The sequence below is a fragment of the Melospiza melodia genome, chromosome 14 (assembly GCF_035770615.1).
Source record: "Melospiza melodia melodia isolate bMelMel2 chromosome 14, bMelMel2.pri, whole genome shotgun sequence".
Lineage (NCBI taxonomy): Eukaryota > Metazoa > Chordata > Aves > Passeriformes > Passerellidae > Melospiza > Melospiza melodia.
The window spans coordinates 13,539,777-13,563,317 of record NC_086207.1 but is presented as its reverse complement, the minus strand read 5'-3'; the positions used below and the strand labels follow the sequence as shown (position 1 = coordinate 13,563,317).

At 37.7% G+C, this 23,541-nt stretch overlaps 1 protein-coding gene across 2 annotated transcripts in view; it reads right to left on the bottom strand.

Moving 5' to 3' along the window:
• Positions 1-1,963: 1,963 nt before the first annotated feature.
• Positions 1,964-23,541, bottom strand: part of CNOT6 (CCR4-NOT transcription complex subunit 6) — a 31,821-nt gene continuing 10,243 nt past the window's right edge. Inside the window, exons 2-12 of one of the 2 annotated variants that reach the window (XM_063168775.1) lie at positions 20,052-20,165; positions 17,351-17,537; positions 13,883-13,968; positions 12,813-12,917; positions 12,656-12,724; positions 11,096-11,253; positions 10,432-10,586; positions 9,333-9,487; positions 8,144-8,374; positions 6,689-6,891; positions 1,964-6,031 (exon numbers count right to left, since the gene is read on the bottom strand). In XM_063168775.1, the coding sequence (XP_063024845.1) occupies positions 5,819-6,031; positions 6,689-6,891; positions 8,144-8,374; positions 9,333-9,487; positions 10,432-10,586; positions 11,096-11,253; positions 12,656-12,724; positions 12,813-12,917; positions 13,883-13,968; positions 17,351-17,537; positions 20,052-20,163 (1,674 nt within the window). In that variant the 5' untranslated portion in view covers positions 20,164-20,165 and the 3' untranslated portion in view covers positions 1,964-5,818. The remainder of the gene's footprint in view (positions 6,032-6,688; positions 6,892-8,143; positions 8,375-9,332; positions 9,488-10,431; positions 10,587-11,095; positions 11,254-12,655; positions 12,725-12,812; positions 12,918-13,882; positions 13,969-17,350; positions 17,538-20,051; positions 20,166-23,541) is intronic. The other variant, XM_063168777.1, reaches the window with a different exon arrangement.

The window sequence follows — 23,541 nt, the reverse complement described above, 5'->3', positions numbered from 1 at the left end:
CTGTGAGAACACTAGGCTTATTTTGGAATAAGAAAATATTCAACTGTACCAAAGATCCCTATAAATAGCTTAATTAGATTTACTGCCTTCTATACAGAGTAAGGGAACATATAGAGAGTAAACCATTACTGCCTTTGGGTTAGGAAAGGAGGATGGAAAGCAAGAAAAGAACCAGAACACTCACCTTTAGTGAAGTATGGCTTCTCCCAAGAGGTCACTTCATGTACCTGGCTGAGTCTTGTCCTTTCCACTTACCTTTTTCTCTTTGGGCTCAATTCCACAGCTTTTAAGGTTCCTCTGCCTCACCAGTGCCAGTAGGAAAAACAAGCCACACTGTTAACTGCTTTGATTTGGGAGCTTCTCACCCTAGAAAGCCCAAATCTAACTTTTTTCCATCAATGAAGAGACAGTGGATATGGGGTATGAAGGACCAAAAACCAGGGTCTGATCAGAAGAGATTGTGTAGTCAATTCTATTAAAATAGCTCCAGTTATTTTACTCCAAGTTAAGCAAAGATAAGATTTCTTTGCCCTGGCTGATGACAGGACACAGGCTCAGCTCAGTCCTTTGCCTTTGAGGGAGAGGTGCTGGTTTCTCCCCACATTCTCTGACAAGGACCCTGGCCTCTCTGTTAGTGTTGGCACTTTCCCTACCAACAGCTCTCCCCATACTTACATGTCAGGTTTGCACATTCGGTTTAGGAGCTTGTAAACTCCAGTCTGGAACCATGTAACAACTGTGCTCATCTGAAAGCATAACCTTAAATAGATTGACTAATGCAACAAGGGAAGCTCCTACTGAATAATTTTGTCACCAAGGACCAAGTAGGTCCCTTTCATTCCCGTCATGACAGCTGATTTACAAAACCAGTATTAATTGGCATGGAAGTTACCAAACCAGCTGCTGCCACTAGAAAAGGTTCATCCCTGGGCCTGAATTCCCATAAATATTCTTCAGAATAACTCTACAAGGCACACTTTGTGCATGCACTGAAGCAGGTTCAGGCTGTGTGCAGCTCAAGTCTGTGTTTCCCACACCATCTAGTGGCAATCCCGCAAATGTGTTGGGAATTAACATCTCACCCAAGACACAAAACCAAAGAGAAATCATAGCTAGGTCTGCAAGGGACCCATTACACTGCTGGGGACTTACAGCTGCTTCAACAGAGCACATTTTAAACCTACAAACAAGCTGAACATTGTGGGGCCTGTGGTATTTATTGGAACACTGAACTACATCATTTATTTCAGCACCAAACACAGAACAGGGGCTCTGAGGAGGGCAGTGGGGCCAGGAGAGGTATTGGGTGCTTCAGTGCTCCACACACACAAATGTGCTCAGGTGTCTGATGTGTCCTGCTGGCAGTGATGGGAACATCACACCAAATGTGGTGAGGCTGCACCAGACACTGAGACAGCAGCACCCGCAGAGAAACAACAGGGTAGGAAAATAAACCAAGGACAAGAGTTTGCTGCAACTCATTCCTGAAAAATAAGCTGAAGAAGTCTTCACTTTATTTCCCTCCCACAGTAAATTGAGTATTTGAATCCCTTCCTGCTGTCAGACCCCAAGTGTTTGTGCTTCTGGAGCAGTGAAGGAAGGAAGGAGCGGGGTCTACAGGACTGAGACAAAACCTCCACTGCACAGCTGATCCTACAGACTGACCTGGAGGGTCAGAGGGTGGCCAGCTATGAACACAAGGAGCTGAGCCCTGAGTAGGTTTGGACAGGGCTCATGACAAGCTCTGGAGGCAGTTCTGATCATGCCTTCACTTTGCAATCCAAACCCCAAGTGACCAGAGCAGATTTCTGGTGTGCACATCAGGAAGCACAGCAAGGTCTGTGGGATTAACAAGTTCCTTATGCTTCCATTATACCCTTCACACACTTCACTCACTTTGGCTGTAACTCTTGAGGAAGACCTTTACAAATCAAGTTAAAATATGAATTAGACTTCAAGAAGGTTTGAAACAGATACTGGATTTATTGGTCAGCTATGAGTAGGAAAATACATTGGTAAAGAAAAAGAAGACCCTGTATATAAATATAATACTAACTAGTTAAAATTTGACCAAGAAGAAAGTTCCACTGAAGAGAACAGTAAAAGCCCTTGTTTACCATCAGACCATATTCAGTTTCCCATTTATCTTATTGAAGAGCTGCCTATAGACAAATGCAACATTCTTTGAGCTTAGTGCAGATAATGTGCTGGTTTTTGTTACATGAATGGTAAACAAGAGTTAGTCCAGTGCATTACACATTATACAGAAGTACTGTGAATAAAGACTAAGATATTCTATTTTAGACACTACTTAAACATACCAAGACACTTAAGTGTTACAAATTTATGCAACCAAAAGAAAAGAATAGCAGTTAACATACTAAAAAATACTGTGTCCGGCTGGATGAGAAAGGCTTTGCTACTGAAGCGGTTAACTGAACTTTTCAAAGTTTTACAGTGTAATTAGTTTTCTTTTTCCCCCTCCCCCACAATGGTGTTGCAATTATTTAGTCTTTCATGCAGGTTTTGCATGGTTGAAAAAGCAAAGCATAAGCTATTTTGTAAGCCTGCTATAAAAAAATAACACAACCTTGAAAGATTTGCTGAAGTTACATCAAAGATGCATACAATGTTCTAAAAATTGGTTCAGTCCAATGCTAGCCAAATTTATCTTTAATTTAAAGCTGCTAAAAGGACAAAATAATTACAACACACACCAATTTATATGCTCTTTCCCCCCTACTTGTGTTATGTAACTCGTGGTATTAGTCTTGTACTCTAAACAATTGTTTTAGTTAAGGGTGTAGTTCAGTTTACACTTTGACACCCAGAACTCTTGGTAAATGTAAATAAAACTAGACAAGATATGGCAGAGTGTATTTTAAGTGGAAAAAAGCCTGGTCTTACCTAAATAAATCCTTTCAACCCCAAGGATATTCTGTGACTTTTGCTGTATGTGCTTTTACAACAAGAACACTGAAGGTACATTATGGCAACACCCAAAACCACCTCGAATAAAAATATTGCAAATAACCATTTCATGTTAAAAACTATGAAGCAAACATCTTGATTTTGTGAAGACACGGTTTATTGCCTTATTCTATGTTATAGCTGGAAACTGAGACTTTTGAGTTAGATTTGTTTGACACAAGAATGTATTTGCTTTGAGAGATTGTTTGACAAAGTTTATATCAGCTCTGTTTTGGTGCCATCTGGTCTTTCCCTATTTTCAAAACATTTCTCCTTCCTTCCTTCAGCCCCCGAGTCACAGCTGCTGTCCAGTTAAAACCCAGTGAAGTCAAAGGAGTGTCTTCAATGGATTCAGAGGGTTTTCAATCAGGACCTGATAGACTACTATAAAAGCTGGAGGAAATGGTTATTCAAATGGACCCTTAGACCATAAGGTGACTAAGCAGGAACAGTTGTGTCTCCAAAAGCACAAGGGGCCATATTTTCACATGCTGTCATAAATTCAAATAGTTTTTTAAGACTAAGCAATAGAGGAGAACACATACTGGATAAAGCTCAAACCTTTAGAATCTAACAAGTGCACTCAAGCTCCAGCATCTATTAAAGTAAATTATCCCCCTCTAAAAAAATACAAAATGAGTAAGTGCTTCCCTTCCCCTTCTGTAAAGCTTTCTGGACTCCTTACACAATCCAGATATCAGAAAACAAAAATAGTTTGCTTAGTCTGACAAGCTAAATTGGCTCATCATTACTGGAAATTGTCATGATGTACATTACCAAGACATCATTAAGGAAACATGAGTAAAACACCTTTTATTCACACTTTACAAAAAAACCCCAAAAAACAAACAGAAAAAAAATAACACTACGCATTAAATCTACTACAGCAATACTACCAGCATTTCAATGTACTGATTATAAACTGGACATGTTTGGTGTTTTTACAACTAAAACCAAAACAAGATAACCCCAAGAGATCAGGTCCCAGACAAGGATTCAAGATCAAAATTTCTCGTATTGAAATTTTAAAATGTACATTTTACACATCCGAACTGTTTGCAATTTTTCTTTGAGCTTAAAACAGAACGGTTTGAGCACACTTGTGTGCTGATACTTTTCAATAAAATTTTGAATCATTATTACCAATCAATTCTCTTATATATAAAAAATTCACACTATTTAGAAAGTTTTCTCTTAATGCTCAGTGTCCTTTTGCTTCCCTGCCCGCAGCTGAAACAAAAGCTGTTTAAGACCAAGCTCTATCTCCATTATTAATTTTTTTTTTTACATTTATTATTCAAGTTGTATTAGTTTAAGGAGATGATGAATTCTCCCTTTTAGGATACAAATAGACAAGTTAAATTTGTAAGCTGTTATATACTTGGCTTCATGACACAAATGGCACTGAGGGTACACTATAACTTCGGTCTTGCTTGACACTTTAAAATAAGACTTGGTCACTTTAAAATATGATCTGAAGAATTGTCTTTGGGACCTGTATTGAAGATGCATTTATTTTACACTGCTTCATTAATAGAAAATGTAGGGCTAGGTTTTATCTTCAAGGAATTATACTTTCAGAAACTGAGGAACACACAAATGAAAGAGAATCCACATGATAGTAGTTCTTAGTGGGAAAAACAGCACTGTGCAATGACACTGAAAGAAGCAGTGCATGGGCATTAGAAGCTAGAAACTGTGTACCCATAACCTGAACATGTTCCAAAGTGTGATATTCAATGCTTCACAAAGGAAAAAAGATGCCACAGCTTATACAAAAGTATCTTCATAAAATTTTCACAAGTGTTAACATTATTTAAAAAAATAAAAGAGGATGCACAGGATCTCTCTGCATGCACAGGCAGTGCTAGTTGAGAACAAATTTAAGCAGGCACAGTGGAGATAGGACAAATATTTAAAACAGAAATGAAGAAGCTGTACACAAGTATCCTAGATTTTACTTCAAAAGTTAGAGATGAAAAAAATGTCTGACTGTGTACACATCAGCAATAACTTTCAATCCATACAGGTCTACTTATATTCACTGCTCAGCTTATCTGTTCTGTGAGAACTCTATGCCTCTTTCTTTTTTTTTATCAGAAATAGAATGTATTTCGTTATCTCTGTAAGATATTAATATTTTACAGGTTTGGATTTTGAAAGCCACGTTCTCAATTGAACATAAAAAGTAGTATAAAAGGGCTAACGAAACCCTAACAGTGCAAATCATTAGCAGAGAAAACCTGTGACAACCTCTTTTACACGCTGGCCTTTATAACACATGAAAACAGATAAAAATTTAGCCTTAGTTTACAATACAATCATTTTCCAAATCTGATTTTTCTTTTTTTTTTAAAGTACAAAATCTCATAAATCAGGTTTTCTGTTGTTCATATACAATCAATAAAGGCTAAATTCAAATTCTATATTTTACAAACAAGTCTGAAAAAGGAGGGAGTGAAGTACGGAGAATGTTCTGTGGATGTTCCTACTGGCCTCAAAAAAGTAGTGCTACAGATAACTGTGCAAAGAGAATATACTGTATAACAATTCCCTATTTCAAGGCATGAAAATGTCACGTTGGAGAAAAGAAACAGGAAGGTTAATTGTAATGTATTAAAGAAAGGTGCAAATGCACCAATCGCTGTGGAACAGTATACAAAGTATATTGGGCTCAGAATTGTGTCTGTTGATAGCACCTGGCTTTTACTATGTCTTTAGCAAATAATTAGATTTAAGATTAAGATTATTAAGAAAAAAAATCCCTGTTGGCCATACCTCACTCCTCTATATTCAGATTTTACAATTGTACAAGTTAGATTGAGGTTGCCCTCTAAAATGTATTTGACTACCTCCTGCCAGGGAGATGGATTCCATTTACAGGAGGCAGGAAAGGCAGCAAAAGCTCCAGTTGTGCAAAAAGTGAGAAGTGGTCAGAAGGGATGAGTGGATGTGGACAACCACTTATATTGTTCTCTATTAACCAATGATGATCCAAAGGTCCAAGAATGCCAAGTATGTTTAGCTGAGGTTTAGAGTAGAAGATGTAATCAATAATACCCTAAAACAAGAGGGGAAAAAAAAGATTATTGTCAGTATTTATTCTTGTCTCAAGTCATTATTCCAAACAAAAGGTGAGCTCAGTGTTACAAGTAATGAAATATCCCACTCCTTCTTTATAGCACATCACAATTTAGGAGATTTCTTCTTCCTATATCCAGTGGGATGCTCAATATAGATTAGAAAAACAAAAGAAAAGGCCACCCTTTATCACTTCTGCTATGCTTTTGTGGGTTTCAATTTCCAACCTCCTAGAGAGCTTCAAATCACATTTCACTGATTTTTAAGAGAAAAAAAAACAATCTCTGTTTTCCCAACAGAGAGCTCAGACTTTTCCAGAAGCAACATGGATTATTTCCTTGCACTTGACAGCTTAAGTGCCCCTGTCATTTAGCTTGGAGTATCAAAACACAAACTCCTTCTGTTTACAGGGAAGGTTAAGAGCACCCCAACTCTTACAAAGCTGTTGCAAGTTATTAAAAAGAATAAGATGGTTTCTAGGAGACTGAAGTGCTAGACATTCTAGTTTGCTATGTTTTAAGTAGAAACTTGGTGAACTTAGCTACACAGATTAGCTTATATAACAACTTCATAGAGCAAATCACATTAGTTACACTTGAAAATGGAAAACCTTTCCAAAATATAAGCAAGTCCTTACCTTGAAGTCAAATGTGTAATTTGTATAAGGCATTAGACCATTCTCATAGGCACTCTTCAACTTGAAACCATGTGTAATTCTTCCATTTGTTGTCCCATTTTTTCCATTACAGCTGAAGTTGGTAAGACTTTCATTGTATCTCAGTTCCTTAAAATCTTTGTGGTTTGTTTCCACTCCACCAGTGCTCAAGTACTCAACAACACCTGTGAGGAGACACATTATAAACAAGAAGGTATTAACAAACATTCAACAAATAAGTGTAGGCACTTAAAGTCAGACATGCAACTTTAGGCTTTATGTACCCAAAACCTTAACAATACACAGTACAATCAACAGCAGTTCTTTTAAAATACTGTAGGGCAATGTGTATCAAGAGCAAATATCACCTAGAACAAAGTGACACACTTTGGTTAGGAAAAAAGAGAAGATTAATAAGGCATAGAATGGGAAGATCAAAAAAAATCAGAAGTAAAATTCTATCAATGCTAGTTATTGGCTGCCTCTTCTTGTTTTTATGCTCAGGTCCTGCTGTTTAATGTTCTTCAGCTGAAGTGTTGCAAAAAAGCCAACTTCTGAAACACTGCTTCAAAAGAAGTTAACTTTAAAGAGGCTGCAAAGCCAAATTGATTAGATTTGTGTCACAGAAAACAGTGGTTGTGCCTCAATTTCAGAACATCTGTGTTAAAAGTTTTGGAAGGTAAAAGAAGCAGTAAAGTTGTTTTGAAGACAACCAGACACATGAACTGGTCATTGCAATCACAACTAGTGATACTGATCTCCCTTGGATCAAAAAGAATCCCATTTCCATTACTGCTGAGCAATAACTGCTCCTTAAAACCCTAAGAGATGATAAGGGTTGCCAAGATGGAGCCAGAAGGAAGGGGACCAGGAATGGAGATGGAGGATGGCTCCTGAGAACAGCACTTCAGCTGGGTACCTGAGCAAGCAAGGTGGCAGCCACTGAATGTGTTCTTTCCTTGCACTTTATAAAGTTGCCATCCAGTCAGGAATCAAAGTCCCATGCTAATAAAGAGCTCTGGAAAGGCCCCCTCTGAAGGGGATGTATTGAATTTTTTTTAGAAGTTCTAAAACATGACAGAAAATTATTGTATGGTAGCAAATTTAAAGGTAAATCTTTTCACACTTAAAATTAAGGAAACAGAATTATCAGCAACACACTCATGCTTCCAGTTATTTTTGGAAGTTATTTTAAAATACAGGAACAACCAGGGAACAAAATCACAGTGGAAATGCTTCTGAAAGATCAGATACAACTTACTACAGCACAAGCAGTAAGATCATCCACAAATGAAACAGTTCCCTCTCCTCCTTCCCTTCCCTTAGAGCTTATATTATCAAACAATGATATTATCAAACAAAGCATTCTCCAAACAGAAAAATTTACAATTGCTACACACTTTTAACAGTCTAAAGAATAAGAAATAGAACTCTTACCAGAGTCTGGTAGAGAATTGAGATCTGCACACAGTACAAGTGGAATGGTTCCAAGCTCTCCCGAAACACCAGGCTTGAGACTACGAGAAGCTTTATCAATAATGTTCTTTACCTCGGACAGGAACATCATAGTCTGAACCAGCTTCACATCAGAATAATCTGGGTCCCAATGCATATGTGCATTAGCTACAAGAACTAGCTGCTTTTCCATCCCAAGATGTGGCTTTCCAGCTAAAATTTAAAATCAGTTATTCATTTAAAATCAGTCAGTGACATTAAATACTATTATAAAAATTTAAACAAAATGTTTAAGGGGACAAAAAAATAAAATACTAGTACGAGTTCAAGAGGGTTAAAACCATTTGAATGAAGAGGGTCAGATAACTCCTCTTACATTTAACAAGTGTTTTAGTTGATAGAAGGCATTAGGAATGATATTTCACATTCAAGACCATTAACAGATTATCTTCCTACATGTAATGCTTTTGTATTCACTGAAAATTAACATAAGTCATGGATAATCCTAATTACAAGCAAATAATGTTTTTCTAAAAAACTACAGCAGCTTTCCTCAGGCTATGATAGCAAACAGGCTCTGTTCATATCTTATTCGGCAGCAAGTTCTGAATTCTAAGTTATCCACATTCTAAGTTACCTCTCTTGCTGGAAGTGTTTCTTAAAAGGCTTGTTTGCTACAATCTGAATTAATAAAATATCATTTGGATAAATATAACACAGGTTGAGTAGGTTCCCACTGTGATACTTATAAAGCCAATTTACATTTCCTAAATTAAGAATGACAGGGCAGAACAAAGTTTATTTAGGCATGACAGCAAAGAAAATAAGTAAAAACGATGGAGATACATGATCCAGAAACACACAACTAACACCATCTGATTCTTCCATACTTGTACACAGTTTTAAGAAAAAAAACCCAAACAACAAAATCACCCAAGTTTTTATATCTTTTTTTTCCTTAAAAATACAAGCGGGGAAAAAACCCCCCTCATTATTTAAGCAATATGACTTTTCCCCAAAATTCTTTTTGGAAATAAATTTGTCTGAACTTACAAACTGCAAAGCCAAATTCATGCGCAGAACCTAGCTTCTCTTGTTTATTATAACAACAGTAAATTTTTTTTATTTACAACATAACATCTATTTAGAAAATAAATGAAATGGGACTTACATGACATTTCTATCAATTCCTTTCGCAGTTCTAACAGAACAGCAACTCCAATGTTATCTTTTGTCATAACTCTGTTCAGCATAGCCTCTGAACCTTCTGAGTTTGCCATTGCTAGTTGATTGAACTCAACAGTATGCTTTTGGACCAAAGTAAATCTGAAAGAAAAACATCATATGTAATTGTTTTCAGCAGCCAGATACAGTTGGAAATGTTATCAGTAGTTCTTTTAATTAAAGCTCAAACACATTTATGACGTTAAAATCTCAGTCACTCACATAATTTCATTAAATCCTAAATTGAAATCAAGTGATACAGTTTTCACAGCAATTTTCATGTAGTTTATAGTATCTTGGTTACAATTAAAATATTTTGTTCAAAGTGAGACAGGTATTTTAGAAAAGTCATGCTTGTTTCTAACTCTGCATTTGTTCCTAGTTCAAATATGCAGATTTGACAGAGAGGGAGTAGATAATTTTCCAAGCCACTAGGTTGCAAACCTGGCACCTACATTTACTTATGGATACAGAGGAATGGAAGCAGGAAAGGACATAATTACCAACACATCCAAAGCTGTACAGCGCAATATGACACAACCAGTAAATGCTGCAGCTCTTAAATGATTAGGATTTTTTACAGAAATGTGCAGCGATCCCTTGTTGTTTGCCTTACCAAAGGCTAATGTATCAAAAAGTCAATGTCATCTGAGGCCTTATTTCTGCAATTTGGGGGATTACAAATTCCTTTACTCAAAACCACAAAAGGCAAAAAAATCTGCTTCATTTTTTCATTATTTCCTTCATTTTCTATTATTACACTCAACAAGTGAAGGATAATTCAGTGAACTCCCAACCAGCACTGCTCAAACAGAATGAAATGTCATTCAACTCAATATTTCAAGGTTAAATTTTTATTGCTAGTCCCACACAGAATGATCTCTGTCATATAAACCAGTCTTTCCAGGGGTAGGAATGTTTTTTATCAAAACCCTGCCTGGCTACAAAACGACAGTTAAAGCCCAACTGTGACTTGTAAGACCCACCTGAAAAATTATGTAAAAGAGCAAGAGACAACAGAAGGCTTAGCAAACCACATCACTTACTTTTCTGTTTTGAAAAATATTGCACAACCATCAACATGTTTTCTTTCCTGTTCTGACATTGTCCTAGCTCTAGATTTTGGACTGAAGAATCCATTATAGCCACGTTCTTTCAATTCTACCAGGAAAAAACTGTAGTACTGCTCCGTTTCAACCTCCTGTAAAGTTAAGGCAGCACAGCATGAACGTACTATTAGCAAAATATAGAAGACAGATATTATTTAGACTCTTCAGAAGTGTAAATCACTTTCAAATTAGATTTAAGGGGAAAAAAAATCTAAAAATTAAGTACATGAGAGAATGCAAATTCAAGAGCAATATCCTTATTTTAAGAAAATATAAATGAATTTCTGTAATCCCTGGAGTTATGATTATCTCAAGCCTCTTACTTGAAAATGTGTCAATTACAGCCCCACATACACACACAGGCACAAAGCCACCCCCACCAACGCTGCTTTGATCAGGGGCTGCTGGTTCCCATTCCAACTGTGGGGGCTGAGAGCCTTCTTTTGATGTCAAGCAACAAACAATGTTCTAAACACCACTTCTTTTTCTTTTGTTTGCAGAAGGTTTTGAAAACAGACCATTTACTAAAAATACACTTAATGTGAAGAAACCAGTACATGGGAATAGAAAAGGAAAAGAAAGAATGGTGTATTTTTTTTACCTGCAGACTTATGATGTCAGCATTGCAGCTCAGTATTTCCTGCATAATGGCTTTTTTTCTGTATTCCCAGTTCAAGGCCCAGGATGGACAATAGCCATACAGCTGCCGGGTGGCATATTTGTCACAGAGGACGTTGTAACACATGACAGAGAACAAGGCTGCAGAACAATAATTTTACTTACACACTGATAGATTAAAAAAAAAAAAAAATACAATTGTGTTCTTGACTTTTGTCTTCTGCAAATTTATCAATTCACGCTTCATTTGTTTCAACCAAAACACAGCATGTGTATCAGTGCTAAAAAAATTGTTAGTTCTTCTAGGGAGACAAATTACATGTTTGGACTTATGGCAGCTGTCTTCTAGCATTTAATTAGGAAACAAACACCCCCCCTTTATATGGTTAACACAGTGAAAAGCAGAAAAATGTGTTTTATGCTAAGTGGTGCTGTACTGTGAAAAACCCAAAACAAAGTAAGAGTATTTGAACACTTGTATCTGCCAGCTACACAAAGGTCTGCAAGTCTACAATTAGTGTCTTTAAAATCTACCTTAATTATTGCCACCACAAACTGTGACAGATCCATAGCAGGGTGAGGATCCTTTCACACAAAGAAAAAGTGCAGGCAAATTTGCCCCTCAAATATTTCCAATTCAAAAAGGCATTCAGGCATAGGACAAGACATATCTCCTCTCTGTATTAATTTAAAACAGGAGCAATAATGAGACAGGTTGGGGCAATTTGACAGGTAATCCAGCAGCATGGATTTGGGGGGTTGTTTTGTTGGGTTTTATAGGTTGGTTTGTTTTTAAAAAGCACTTAAAGAATTTGTAGTACAACAATGAGATACTTGGAAGCTCCTCTCAAATGTAGAAAAAAGAAACAATGTCACTGAAGATATAGAGAACTGAAGAATCTTGGTCTGATTGGGGTCAAAGTCTAGCATTTTGAAAACCAATAAATAGGTGACAGCAAAACAGACACTGCATTAACATCATAATTTTTGAAGCAATCACCTTAATAATGGGAGAATTATCAGTCCTGAAAGAGAAGACACTGCAATAATTGAGAAATACACTAAGATTTCTGGTGTGCAGCTAAATAGAAAAAACTGTGTTTTAAACAATTTATGCAGGGAAAAAAAAAAGGCAAAGAATTAAACATGACCTGAATCCCAACAGCAAGAAAAATGCTGAATCAAGGATGATACCCTGGCTACTTAAATGTGCATTTTTTGGAAATCATGCTCAAATGCTTCAATTTTTTTATTCTTCAACGAATGTTAAATTAGGCCTGTTATAATTCCACCATTTAACTAATTGTGGCCAACAGTTTCAATTCCTGTGAGGGGGACGTTAATTAAAAATAAATTACTTTAGAGTGAAAGATGGGTAAATCTGGAACAGGTGTTCCAACTGGGATAGAATGACTTCAGCTGGCTGGTCAGCACTGCAGAGATGACTGGTTAATTTAAGCATTAATTTCTTTTCCAGTAAAGATCAACAGCTTTTATTAAAAGCAAAATAGAAGAAATGAGAAATCTTGAAGTGTAACAGTACCTGTTGGTCTTGTACGGTCTGGTTCTTGCAACATAATCCAGGATCTTGGAGGTGGCTGTTCTGTCGAAACTATGGGAACATTTTAAAATAGAGATACAAGTGATAATCACATTTATTTAACACAGCAGAAAGAAATGTTTGAAGAATGATCACTTACTTCTTTTTGCAGTACCTGCCAAATTATCAAGCAAATAGTTCAGTAGCCGTCGTGTCCCATCTGGTTCCTGATACAGGTTCAGAATATCCTGTGTAAGTGGGTTTCCTACAAACCAATTCACAGGAATATTGAATAAAATACACAGAACTATTGCAGACTTGCATATCAGTGTTGAAAGCTGACATCTTGGAGACAAGATCTACTATGAACTACTTCAGGATTACAGATCTCAGGTCTTCAGTCCCACAAAACTCTGGATGTGTGGACAGCCCTAGTGAAGTTTAACAACATTCCCTGCTGATTCTGCTGTGGGACTGAGCATCCCAAAGGTGGTGCTTGGACTAAGAGCAGGGAAGAACTTGTGGTACAACAGGCAGAGCTGATGAGCACAAACACAGGAGCCACCTCTGCTCAGTGTGAAACATCCCCCAGCAGCTGATCTGACAGTCAGACCTCAGCAGAGACTCTGCCATCTGCCAAACATAAGCAGATTGCAGAAGTTGTCATGGACAACACACACTGCAAGTGCCCAGTTTTAAGGGGGAGATAAACAGACTTTTGAAACTTAAAAGTGTATAGAGGTACTATATCTCCCAGTGCTTCTGATTTTGGGACTCAAAATTCCCCAAGGTCAGCAATTTTATAGCTAGACTCCATAAAGTTCAGAGGAGAGAGGGGAGAAAGGAAAAGCCTTAAATTGCTGCTTGCACCAACAGCACAGAACCCTGCAGCTGTACAAAGGATGTTCCCTTTCTGGCTGGAGATGTACCACAGTTAACCACAGACTATTTCTTAGTTAAAGCAGAATTGCATTCAACCCCCATGTAAGCAACAGAAAGCTTCTGCACAGTCTGCAAAAAGAAAAGGAAACCTCTTTCTATGGGCACTGCTCTATCAAACCTGTTATTTTTTAAAATAATCCCTAAGTAACAGTTTTTACAAATGTGGAGGGAGCAGCTACATCCGGATTGCTAATCAGTAACATTTTCTGAACTAGCAGACTACAGCCATTACAGCTCAGCAGCAGTATCACTAAAGAAGCAGAGACACCAAGAAAAAAACAGCAGTACCTTTCAGACCCAAAGTCTGTAACTGGAACAGTTTTCCCAGCTCAAAAGGTAAAACTCGTAACAGGTTGTTATTTAAATGTAGTTCCCTGTAGACAGAGCAAGAATCATATGGGTCTGAAAACAGAGCAACGTTTATCTGCAGCAGTACAAAAATTGAACTAGAAGAGAATCAATATAGTAGCAAACCACAATATTGAAAAATTCAGAGACTAAACAGCAATTGTTAGGGAAATCCTGCTGTACTCAGACACATACACCAGACAAAACACATTATGTTGAAATACAGAGGAAAGGATCTGTTTGGAGAGTTTATCTTAAACAGTCAGACATTTTGTGAACATTAGCAATAATTAAACACTTTAGTATCTACAAGTGATGATGCAGTAACAGCTCAGACAAACCAGACCATGAAACAGGTCAGCTGTGATTAAGAAATTAAGGGAAATTACATCCCTGAAATCAAATTAAAAAATCCAAGATCACAGCAGTATGATTACAGTGATGGCATTACCATAGTTATTTATTACATAGTCATTTTATTACCATAGTCATTTGCAGTGGTAATTTTCTGTTGGTTTGGGTTCCTAATTTCAGTGGTAAGACAAAATATGTGCTTTGAAACTCACAAAAGCAATATACAGACAGGAGCAGAATTCATGTTCTGAATTCTGATATGCCAACAAACTGGGCAGAAAAAATAAACTTTTCACTTTCCTAAATGGATCCCCACTAATCAGTGATTGATTCTATGAAATAGAATCAATCAATATAAACTTGCTGCTCAAAAGTGTTCAGAACTTGGTATCTAAAGACTTGACAAGTATTTCTGGGCAACAAAAAGGAAACCTGGAAGCAGGAGTTAATTTAACTCTTGTTGATTTCTACAGAACAGCATTGGAGGGTTTCAGTGTCTTCCTTGTCCTAAGCAGCCCAGAACTGACCCCAGGATTTGACTGCAGTGTCAGCACAGGGGGACACTCACTGCCCTGGTCTTGCTGCCACACTATTGCTGATCCAGGCCAGGTGCCATCAGCTTTCTCAGCCCCCTGGGCACACCTGGCTCGTGTTCAGCTGCTGCTGACACCCCCACCAGGGAGCATCCCAGACCCTGCTCCCCCAGACTGGAGCACTGCTGGGCGGTGACCCAAGCGCAGGAGCCAGCACGTCCCCTGAGTGAACTCACAGCACTGAGCCCACGGCCCCAGCCTGTCCAGACCCCTCTGTGAGCCCTCCTGCCCTCCAGCAGATCAACCCTTCCACCCAGCTCTGTGTCACCTGCAAATGTACTGGGGGTGCACTCAAGCTCTTTCAAGCATATCAAGAGGATCTGTTTTACAGCTGAGCTTTCCAAGATAACATGTTACACTGTTTATTTTTCTCTCCTTTTTCTGCAAAGATCAGAAATCCTACTGCTCTGACATCTCTTTTTTCAACTACTTGCAGTAAAAGGGGAGATGAAAGGAGTCTTGGGAGAGCTCTACAGTACAGACCAAACCCAGAGCTCCAGGTGTGGGAGCTGTTATCAGCTCTCAGTGTTGAGAGCACAAATGATTTCTGTGGCTTGGGATATCAGCAATGCCCATGGTTGAATTACCATTAGTCTGAACAACTTCCCAGAATCCAGGGGAAGAGCCTGCAGCAACACCAGGCTGGAACACAAAACCTTGGCCCAGCTGGGACCTGCAATGTGCTCTCACATATAGGATGTGCTTTTGGGCTTTTCTTCACTTGCACTACAAAAAACATGTAAAAAAAAACATGGAGCAGCTGCAATTACTGAGGAGCACAGTGGGTTCATGCACAACTAGAGATTTGGGCTCAAGTGCTGTGTTGGGGTCATAAATAGAAAGCTTATGTGATCCTAGACCTTAGCTACACATTTCACATTTACAAGATTTACCCTCATCTGCTCAGAAGAAACTTAGGACTTTCAAGAGCTGAAGCTTAATAGAATCAGCCAGAATAAATCAGAAGTGGTGTTGGGAAGAATGCATAATGACTTGACATTACTGATGACTCTGCACTGCTAAGCTATCTCCATGTCACAAGTGTTACATTTACAAAAATGTTTTAAAAAGAAAAAGACTGAAAGGAGGCTAATTAAGTACAAAGATGAATTTGAGACTATTCCAGTAAATCTAGGGCTGCTACCTCACAATATCCAAGGAGTTGAATAAACAAGGGAAGAAACCTGTAACTAATAACTGCTTTTAATTGAAATAGTAATGCAAAGAACTAGAGCTTAGAACAGACTCCTCTCCAGTTGAAAGCAACTATACAACATGCTACAAAACAGAGCTGCCAATTATACTTCAAAAAGCAAGGTCCCTTTGCTCAGCCTCCAAGGTTGAGGCTTGAACTGCTCTGGAATTTGAGCTTTTAGCACCAATTTAATCAGCTAGTTTAATCCTCTCCAACAGAGCAGACTTTTCTAAAGGGGAGGAAAATGCAATGACAGATATTTCTATGTGCAAACTTGTTTTGCTTCCAATTTCATGAAAGCTGTGCTGGCAGTCCATTGCTCTACCATTCCTTTACTTCTAATAACATTCTTGTTACTTTCAGACTCTGCATTTTCTGGACTTGAGAAAGCTGTTCAGAAGTATCTTCAAAATTAAAAGCAATGAAGGCAATTACTGGCAACTGTCTAATAAACCCAAGATAAGGCTCTTCCTTTGGGTCAAGGGCAAAAGACTGTTGCCTGTAAATATTTACTCTTACATAAATAATTTATATATTTATGTAACAGTGTTTTTACAAAGTAAAACGCTGCAGCCTTAAGTGCAATCTAAATAGGCACCATTATTCACATTTCACTTCCAGGCTAACTTTGTACATCTTGGCATTGCAAAACTGAAGGGAAAAAAAACTTGAAAAGCTGTGATTACAACATTTTTTTTCTCCTCCCCAGTTTGCACAGGAATGCAGTTACATCACAGCAAAGGTGGGGAGGAGATGATACTGACATACTAGATGATCCTAGATGTTGCAATTGTTATACAATAAACAGAACAAGAACTATTGTTAAATATAATTACTGAATGTCAATAAAGAGGACAACATTGTAGTTAACACAATTATAAATGTTTAATCTGATCTTTTTACTACCTTACTATGAGTTAAAAGCAATTTTTTTTTTGGTGTTTCACTTACTCTTTAAAACAAGCACCACATAAAATACTTGTAAAAAAATCCGGAAAGAGATGCCTTATAGGAAACCTGATTTGGAAAAATATAAAATGGGTGACTGCCATCAAACCAAGCACTTCTGAGGCTCATTCTGTGCTGTCATACATCAGAACAGGAGATCACACAAAAGCCAGTACTGCTAGAGCTGCACAGCCCACAGCAAGTATTCAGGGAGGCAGATAAGAAGGGAGAAAAGGGGATTTTACTTATGCTGAAATTTGAACTGTAGCCGCAAAGATAATAAAAGAAGAATTTTAACTCCTGTTAGGATTTACACACCTGAGTGACACCATGTTTCCGAGCTCTGCTGGTAAACTGCGGATTTTATTAGAGGACAAGTCCAGATATACCAGATTGTGAAGCTTGGCAATGTCTGAAGGAATACGGGATAAGGAATTGTCACTGAGATGCAAAGCTGTCAAATGGGTCAGTGTCCACAAAGATGAACTTAAGCTTCTCACTTTCCCTGTGGAAGAAAGGTACAAGAGAAAACAGAACATGTCAAATCCACAGATTTGGCAATAATAGCACATTTCTCAAGTGTGTATGGGGCAGGGGAATTTGAGGGGGAGTTTTGATTATTATTATTATTATTATTATTATTATTATTATTATTATTATTATTATTATTATTATTATTATTATTATTATTATTATTATTATTTTATTCAATGTAAATTCCATAATCCCTAATTCTACAGATGAAACATTTGTCATTGTGTGAGAAAATACAAGATATTGCCAAGGATGCTTGAGGTAGTTTTTCTCCATCCATATTTAAGGCTTAAACATCTGTCTTTATCTAGTTCCATACAAGACAAAACATATTAACTAGCTGACCATGAATTTATCATTAACAGAAGTGTAAGAAACAGATTTTTTTCAATTATAGTTTATGTCTGAGATGAAAGACGGTGCTTTGGTTCATCCCTTATTTCTGCACATCTTTCAAACCAAAAAATCTTTACTCTATGGCATTAATCCAGCCAAGAACAGATAGAAACACTATATTTAGGGTGACTAAGATGCTTAGTTGAGAACATGGATTTCCATCTGGCATTCAACGAAAAGCTGTATCAACTATTGCCAGATATTTTAAAAAAGGTATGATTTTTTGTATAAACTGAAGTGTGGAAACATGGATTTGTGTGACAGAATCAAGATTTTTACACTGCTGCCTGCAAAGAATGTGAGATATCATCAGAAGGTCTCAAAATATTTCTTGTCTCCAAGAGTTTTTTCCTCCAAGGGGAAATCCTTTTTCATTTACATAAATCATTTCACTGTACCAAAAGCATTAGGAGTACCATCACCAGTTTTTCCAAGGCAAAAAGTTAGCTGGAACTACTTTAAAATGCCCACTGTGACTCATCAAGGTTAACAACAGTCTGGTTAATATTATACCAACACACACACTTTTTAATTCCCTTCCTTAAATTATTTTCTCCAAAATAAGAATTCATATTTAGTGCCCAGGGAAGGTTACACTGAGACATGTGCATCTGGGACTCAGTCCCTGGCAACAAAATGTTTAATAGTGGTATAATTTCCAGTGAGCTGTAACAAAAAGCATAAAAAAGCCTGGCATGAAAAAACGTGATTTAAATGACATCAGTTAAAACATTTGTGGCTTGCTGTTTTATGTGACCAAGTATTTTGCAAGGAAAGGACAGTGTGAACACTAATGAAACAAAAAACATTGCACACTTTATTTTGCAAGGCAAATGCATACAGTTCTTAAGGGACTGATGCTCCTCTAATGCTCGTTAAGAAATCTTTTGAAAGGTTTTAAACACAAATGGATAGTTCTTTGCATTTTAAAAGTGAATTAGCACCTCTCCCCCACCCCCAATGCAAACAGGTGACTGTGATCATAGAAAGCCTTGCAGCTGAAAGGATTTCCAATCAACATCCCTGATCCAGGCTCTCCACTGCAGCACCTCCCTCGGCGGGAATCAGTCTATAGTGAGATTACCAGGCATGAAAGGAAAGAGCCATCACTTAATGCACTTCCTATGCAGAGCAGCAGATGTCCAAGAGGATTCCAAGCCTAATGCTGATGTATAATGCTGATTCCTGAAGCAGCATTTAACTGGGTTTCTGCATCTGTAACCTTCAGCAAAGAATGCTATTCACATGGGGAGGCACGTGGTACTGGAAGCAAGGCACAGATTCAGTGAACTGGATGGAAAGATTCTTCACAATTTGAAGAACTGTTTGTTTACTCCTTCTTCTATAAATTCCTCTTCTTCTCAAATTTCTCTACAGCCGATTTTAAATCCCACATGGCAATTTTTGCAGCTGCTTAAAGAACCTCTGTGTCTACACAAAATTACAGCCTAAGTTTAAAATGTCACAAATTTTTTTAATTCTTAAAATATTTTCTTGAATTTCCTGTTAAAACACTTTTTGTAGCAAACTCAGGATTTACTCTATAAATCAAGAGACTGGCTGACCAGTTGAAATACATGCCTATGAATTCTGACCTTTTCAAAAAAGATTCAAGAGTCCAACAACAATATCTCAAAGCTTGCACAGATTGTGGAGGCTTTGGTGTTTGTTTTTACTCTTAAGAGCAAAGCAAAATTTACAACTGCTTTTAAACAGAAAACTTTTGCTTCATGGACTAATACCTTGTTGTTACATTACCTGCGGTAAGAACATACCACTACAGATCAACCCCAACTTCACCTTCTTCTTGTTGAGAGATTAATTCATGCTCTCACTCACTTCAAGAGTTCACATCCATATCCTCACCTTGAAAACTTTCCTACACATGGGGATTTCCCAACTTGCCCCACCTTTACCCCTCCCACAGCTCCCTGTGTTATCCCAGCCCAAGCTCTTCCCCCCACACACGTCCCCAGCTTTCCCTGTGCTCTGCTGGCTCCTTTCAAGGTAGGTAACTGCACCCCAGATTTGCCAAGCCCACACTACCTGCAGGGAGTTCTTAACTCAGGACCATGCCTCAGTTCCTTACCACTTATTTCCAACTCTGCCCAGTGTGATTTCTTTCCATTGGCTGCTTCCTCTGAGGACATAATTGTGTACATCCTCCGTGGATCAGGTGGATCGTACTTTTCCTTGGGCATTCCTGTTGAAACCAAAAGGCAAGGGATTAACTGAGATATTACATACTGACAATTCTTCAGAAGGTAATTTCCTTTTCAGTTAAATTTCATACTAGGCTTTTGTACCAAAGACTTCTCCAACCTACAGATAATGTGCCAATTTACAAATGTCACTGAATAGGAAACACTGCTATAAAACAGAAAAACAGATTCCTAATACTCCTAGAATAGCAGACAACAGCTTAGCCCCCCCCAAAATTTACCAGAATCTGCAAAGCAGTTTAGAAATTGTGTCCCACCACCTTCCATGGCTATGCTGTGTGTCCCTCAAAACCAACACATCCCACTGCAGCCTCTTGTTTCTTCAACAATGAACCTTCAAAAAGGGATGACCATGACCACTGGGATCTCACACTCCTAGAACACATTTGCTAATAACTCTGATTACCCATCAGTTCCAATTCTCAGCTTTTCACACAAATCAGCATCTAGAAAAGAATTAAGGTTTCAAAAAGATCCTCAATTCTCTAAAAGTGATAGGTTTTAATCAAACCTTCACCCTACTCTCGGCAACCTGAAAATATTGCACCCAAGGTAAATATTTCTATCACTTTCTTCCACCAGGTATTTAATACCAAAATTTAACTTCATTCTTCTCATTCTTTTTCACATCATTCCTGGTAACTTCATAAGAATAATTTTTCTAGGTTCTTTTCACCATACTCAATCATGCACCATGACAGAGAAGCAAACATTCCTCTCCAACAAAAAAGAAGCTATAAATCTATTTATATGAAATAGAGAAATTAAACAATGCTGGCTCAAATAACACTTAAAAACACATTACAAGCAATATTTTGCAATTATCCATCAAAATACATTACAGCAATATGGTAATACTACCCAAATGCACTCAATGAGCAAGCAGCTATATTGGTCCAATTTCTAAGGACATCTTCCTACCAAGTCTTTTAAGGCTTTCTCATTTTTTCATTTCCTGTGACAAACTGAAAAATGTTGTCATTATATAAAAAAAAAATCAAAGAATAACTCCTAGTAAATAAGACTATCAACCAGACTTATAATCTGTTTACTGATTTTACTGAAAAATGCTTACTCTGCATGTTAAACAAAACAAAAGAAATCCACCAAAAACTTTCTGATAATTATGCATCTTAATTAAAATAAAGCTTTTAGGTATCACATGCTTACTTTAATATAACAGTTCTTTTACTAAGTCACACTCCTCCTTCCCTTTCCCACTCCCACTACTGGTCAAAACCAGATTTCTGCAGTGAAAAGAAATTCCCCTTTAAGAAGTGAATTGTGGGTAAAAGGATCAGATTATAAATAGCAGCTGGGTGAGGCTCCTTCCAGAGTGAAGGCATTTGAGTACCCAGGGTGTGGGAATTGCCAAGTATAACACTTTTTTTCATCAAACTTCACTAATTAAATGAGAGGAGAGTGGATTACAATCTCCAGAAAGGTAAAAGCATAACTTCTTCCTGCAGTAAATATGCAAAAATATATATCAGAGTAATGTACAGAGCATCTCTTCTGAAATTTCTACACACAATTATATATAATTCACAAACACCAAGTAGGAATGCTCCAGCTTGTCAGGAAACATTTACCTTAGTCAGACATTTACTGCTTTCTCTTCCTGCTGCTCCCTGAATTAATAAATATGTTCCAATTTTTCGAGAAGCAGGTATAGCAAAGACAGAAATCTCATTCAGTACAGAAACACGAACGCTCCCCAGAGCACACTCAATCACATGCACTAATTAACAGCTTTGCTGGTACCAGCACTGGATCACTGCTCACTGCTAGGAGAGGATGACATACTTTTCCAGTGGGTTTTGTTAACGTACACTAAAACAATTAGAGATTTAAGAATTTGGGGGTTTAACACTGGATCCTGATGATCCTGCACTCCCAGTCACTCCATCTCAATGAAGTCACCCTCCCTCTCTATAATAAAGTTCCTGCTCTTGATGGTTTTCCCTCCTCACTGCTGCATTTCTCAGAGGATGAGGCCCTGCTGTTTAGGGTTACCAGGTGCCAAAAAAGCAGCAAATGCTTGAGAGCCTCCTGGCTGAAGGAGCTACTGCTGCCCAAGAGCATCACTGGCACCAGGCACATCCAGGACACTGTCATACCAGGCATTAGCACATCTTCATCTATCACCCAGAACTCAAAATGTCTCAGGAACTGACAGGAAGGCTAATTTTGGATAGTATCTCACAGTACAGCAGAAAATACAAGCACAACACCTTCAATTGCATTTCAAAACTTCACAGCATGGAGTAGTTCAAGAAAATCAGTCTCTTTTACTGTCTCCTTTCTCCACCTCCCCAAATCCAAATTTAGCACCTGCTAAGCTGCTACAGTAAAACATAAAAGCTGAGGTAAACATCAGATTAAGTGATAGAGTTTTGTCAGACTAAAGTAATTTTTAGTAAGACCCATAAAATAGTGTTGAACATCCTTAGAAACATTGATAACTGCAGCTCTTAACAATCATCATGGTAATTTTCAAAAGAGCTTATACCACCTGTAATTTTCACTTACACCAATACAGATGGTGAAACACCATTAATGTTAAGTTCTTATTGCATACAGTAAATCAGTTTGTAAAGGAGAAAATGTGCAAAGTGGAAGCTGGACTATGCTCCAGGTGACTGGGGAAACTACCAGCAAATAATGTCTTCAAAATGGAGAAATGAGCCTGCTCTGAGTGACAGGGTAGGAAAGGTGACAGCTTTTTTTCCTGTTCTACCCTTCTGCCATTTTTATGAAATTGAAAGATGATGAGAAGATTTAAACAAAATAAGTAGGTGAGCAGATACTTGGAGATTAATGTTTTGGGGTTTTTTTAAGCACCCCAATACTGCAGCAATTCTTCATTTCCTGAAATGCTTTCTACAATACCATGATAAATTACCTTGATTTCAAATCTAAACTATTGAACAACTCCTGTAGGCCAAGTACAATCTTTTATACCATTACTGTGGATGTAGAAGTCAAGTTTGCCCCTAAAACATCATCTTTAAATTAGAGAAACTTGAATTCTAAAATTGTGTAGAAAATTATGAACAAGTAGGAGCAATACAGTGCTCAGATGTAATTTCAGCTGATCCAATCAACTATTCCAAAATAACTATTTCCATAGTTACAATGAACTATCTATAAAACCCATTTACAAATCTGGGAGTACCTTTAGAAATATTTCAATTCAATCCCGATGTTGAAGCATTACAACTGTTTCTGAAAGCTCCTAACACATGTCAGTGACTTCTTTTGAATTCCCCTCCTTCCCCTTGCTTTTACTTGTCACTGACACACTAATGCAGATTTGGAGATAGCCAGGAGGGGAAAGTAAACAAAGCAGCACCA